The following is a 3,848-nucleotide window of genomic DNA, read 5'->3' on the forward strand; positions in this document are numbered from 1 at the left end:
GAAAATAAGATAAATCTCCAAGATTTGTCAAAACAAAGTCATTGTTGAGTGCCGACACAAACTCCTAAATTTTTGCATTGTTGTTGCATGTTAATAGAATATCATCCACATAAACCAATGCATAAATTTGATAGACACTATCATTAGAATAAATAAAAAATGAGTTATCATCCTTTGATCTCTTAGATCCCCAAGCCAATCGAGAAATGCTTGATTCCATTAACCAAGCCCATAAAGCTTGTTTAAGGCCATAGAGTTCTATTTGCAAACAACAAACAAAGTACTTTCTATCTGCACAATGAAATCCTAGTGGTTCCCCTATGAATAGCTATGTGTGCAAGTCTCCATTAAAAAATACGTTCATTTAATTGCTTGATACACCAATAGTTTGTGATGGATATGGATAGAACAATTAGAATCATTACAGGTTTAACCTTAGGACTAAAAGTTTCTAAGTAGTCAAATCCTAATTGTTGAATATAGCCATTTGCAACTAAGCAAGCCTTATACTTGTTAATAGTCATTGGGATTTCATTTAGTTTTAAATAACCACTTGTGTGCAGCAACGTTAATTTTTACTAGGAGGATGCAAAACAATTTCCAAGGTTTTGTTATTTATCAAGGAATCATACACTACCTCCATGGCACATTTCCAATTGGGATCTAAAATAGCCTTTTTATAGTTTCCAAGACACCGGACATTAGACATCTAGTGCCAAATAGCAATAAGAGCCTTAAGTCTAGTTATCATAATATGAATAGAAGAAGCTAGGAAGGTTTGGGATTGTTGGGGAGATTGGGTGAATGAGAGTAGCAAGAATTAATTGAAGAAAAATAAAAATATAATTAAGGTAAGGGAAAGATAACAATGAGTCTCTTTTGGCATGAAAATAAAAATAAAAATATAATAATTAGTCTCATTTCTACTTTAAAGATAAGAAAATGATAATGCTATGAAAAAAGAAAGGATCATACAAGGGATTTGAGGGTTCTAATCCATACAACTCACTCTCGCGTGATGAACAAGAAAATGTTGGAGAAATTGTTACTAATTGTAATATGATTAAGGTCCAGAAAATGAAAAAAAAAAATTTTAAAACACTTAAATCTTTCATGTTGTGTATTTCCATGAGAATGGTGTTGTAATGCATCTCATCTTGCAAATAGTTCCAATAGGAAACTACCATCTATCATATGGTGGCATTGACATTTGGTTGGTTGAGGCAGCTATTGGTTGGTAAGGACTGTGGACTGTTGACCGCCTCTAACTTGACTTTGAAGAGCTTCCTTAATTAAATAATTAATTTAATATTTAATTTTTTTTAAATGTTTCTATAATCAATGTAAACATATTTTATTTAGGTAATGTGTGGTTAGTGAAAAGTTTGAGGTAAAACGTTAAGGAAATAAAATAAAGAAAAAAATTAAAGAAAATAAAAAATAAGTTTAAAATTAATTAAAAAGAAATATATTCTAATTAGGAATTTGAGACACTTTCCAATATTTCCAAGCTTTTAGATATCACCACAAGAGAAACCAATTCAATACCCACTAGAACTATCAAATAATTCATTATTACCTTTATTTACCTTTCAATCAGATTAATATGAACACAACATTAAAAATTTTGCGGAATCTTCAAGATAATGAAACAATGAGAACTTGAAACTCATCTTCTTAATTTGAGCTCACGATGAAATTCTAACAATGACTCAATTACAATCCAAATTTACCAATGTGATGAAATACTATAAGAGTATTATCAATTTTGGAGAGAAATACCTTTATTAACTCCTATTTGATACAAAACAACGTTAAAGGGACCATTCTCTTTTACTTCACTTAATTTGTAACCATAGGAACGCTATGCAGCACAACAGTTTCGATGGTCAAGCCAGGCCCAAAACCAAATAGTACTCCCCAATCTAATCCTTCACCTGTGGTGGCTTTTTCCCCTTTTAGGGATTTCTTTCTCATCTCATCCAAAATAAACAACACACATGCACTAGACATGTTACCATACTCACTTAACACGTGCCTTGTTGCTTCAAGTTTCTTTTTCTCTAAATTGAGTTTTGCTTCAACTGCATCGAGAATTGCAGGGCCACCTGGGTGAGCAATCCAAAATAACGAGTTCCAATCGCTAATACCAAGTGGGTCAAAAGCCTGGGTCAAACATTTCTCTATGTTCTCAGAAATCAAAGTAGGCACATTGGGCCACAAATGAAAAGTGAGCCCCACCTCACGTAAGTTTCCAGCAATGGCTCCTGCTGAATTAGGAATAAATGTTTGGGCCGCTGAAACAAGTTGGAAGAGTGGTCGTTCAATCGAGACATCTGGATCTGATCCAACAATCACAGCTGAAGACCCATCACCAAAAAGGGCTTGGCCAACTAAAGAGTCCAAAGCATCTTCGGAAGGCCCACGGAATGTAACAACAGTGATCTCAGAGCATACCACAAGAACTCGTGCTCCTGCATTATTTTCTGCAAGATCCTTAGCAGTTCGAAGGACAGTTCCACCTGCATAGCACCCTTGATGGTACAACATCACCCTTCTAACGGATGTTTCAAGACCTAAGAGATTAGCGAGTTTGTAATCCGCACCGGGCATTTCTACACCGGAGGTTGTACAAAATACAAGATGGGTGATCTTGGACTTTGGTTGGCCCCACTCTTTAAGAGCCTTCAATGCTGCATCCCTACCAAGTCTAGGTACCTCAGCAGTGATAATCTCTTGGCGTATGTTAAGAGATGGAGCCATATAAGCACCAATGTTTGGGTGCTCCTCAAGCATTTCTTCGGTCAAGTGAATGTACCGCTTCTTGATCATTGATTTGTCACCTGTAAATGAAGTAACATGAACACATTAGTTTTACCAATCGACAAGTCATATAGTATATTGTTCAAGATGATCCACATGCATTTAACATTGAAGAAAGTATAAAAGGGTATTCTTAATTATAGCCAGCAATGCTATATGATTCAAAAAACAGCTCTTCAAGCCATTATAGTCAAATGAAAGGAATATGGGTTACTGAAGTAAAATGATTTTCAAGTTTCCTGAAGTAATTTATCTAAAAGCTTTACTCTAGAAAGGTTGGAACATTCATTCACTTGGAGGTGAGCCTCACCTAATAGCACACACTCGCATATGTCTAGAAGTGTTATGCATGTAAGAAATTGATGCATGAATGTACTTACATATGCGATTGAACTTCTTCTTCAACTCAGTCATGTGCTCGCTCTTAGTGACCCTGAAATAGTAATCAGCATAATCAGACTGGTAGACACAGTGGTCGGGGGTAGCTGTGCCAATGGCTAGGATGGTGGCCGGACCCTTGGCACGTTGAGCGTTTCTAAATTCCTCGACTGAAGCCATGGATGTCAGATACGTACTGAAATTGAAGCTTAAGATTAAGTTGAGGAAGGAAAGAGAACTCAAGTGCTTGGAGTTGGCTTGAGAAAGCTGGGTGTGAGTATCAGGCTTTTATAACCTATGCCTCACCAACTCGCATCCATTGGCAGTCAATAAACAATGTTAGATATTTGAATTTGGGTTTTGAATGATGAGACGGCTTCAAAGTTTGTGTGCTCGAGTTTATTTTGGATTTTCAGACATGTATGTGTATATGTTTATGTATTCGCGCGTGTTGTTTCTTCGTTCTTCACTGTTTTTCACCTACCCATATACGATGAATGGGTCCATAGGAAGGAGAGAGCACTCAATCTGGTTACGGCCGAAGAGAAACATTTTTTTATGTAGAGAGATAAAGACTTTTCCAGCCTCTTACTGTATATTAAATTATTAATACATTGTTCATTTGACTTTTCCACTGGTGGGAAGCT

General features: G+C 36.0%; 1 protein-coding gene across 1 annotated transcript; it reads right to left on the reverse strand.

Moving 5' to 3' along the window:
• Positions 1-1,625: 1,625 nt before the first annotated feature.
• LOC100852886 (stilbene synthase 1) lies at positions 1,626-3,470 on the reverse strand. The gene is made up of 2 exons (XM_003634015.4): positions 3,204-3,470; positions 1,626-2,843 (listed from the first exon to the last, which is right to left on the reverse strand). Exons 1-2 carry the CDS (start codon positions 3,379-3,381, stop codon positions 1,843-1,845), a joined length of 1,179 nt encoding a protein of 392 aa, XP_003634063.1. The 5' UTR covers positions 3,382-3,470; the 3' UTR covers positions 1,626-1,842.
• Positions 3,471-3,848: the final 378 nt, after the last annotated feature.

The sequence above is a fragment of the Vitis vinifera genome, chromosome 16, assembly GCF_030704535.1.
Source record: "Vitis vinifera cultivar Pinot Noir 40024 chromosome 16, ASM3070453v1".
Taxonomy (NCBI): Eukaryota; Viridiplantae; Streptophyta; class Magnoliopsida; order Vitales; family Vitaceae; genus Vitis; species Vitis vinifera.

Bases quoted from the DNA above. Each gene is read 5' to 3' on its own strand.
- LOC100852886 (XM_003634015.4), bottom strand. From the start codon at position 3,381: ATGGCTTCAGTCGAGGAATTTAGAAACGCTCAACGTGCCAAGGGTCCG. The intron at 2,844-3,203 runs GTAAGTACATTC...CTTCATTTACAG, and splicing joins GAAGAAGTTCAATCGCATAT to GTGACAAATCAATGATCAAG.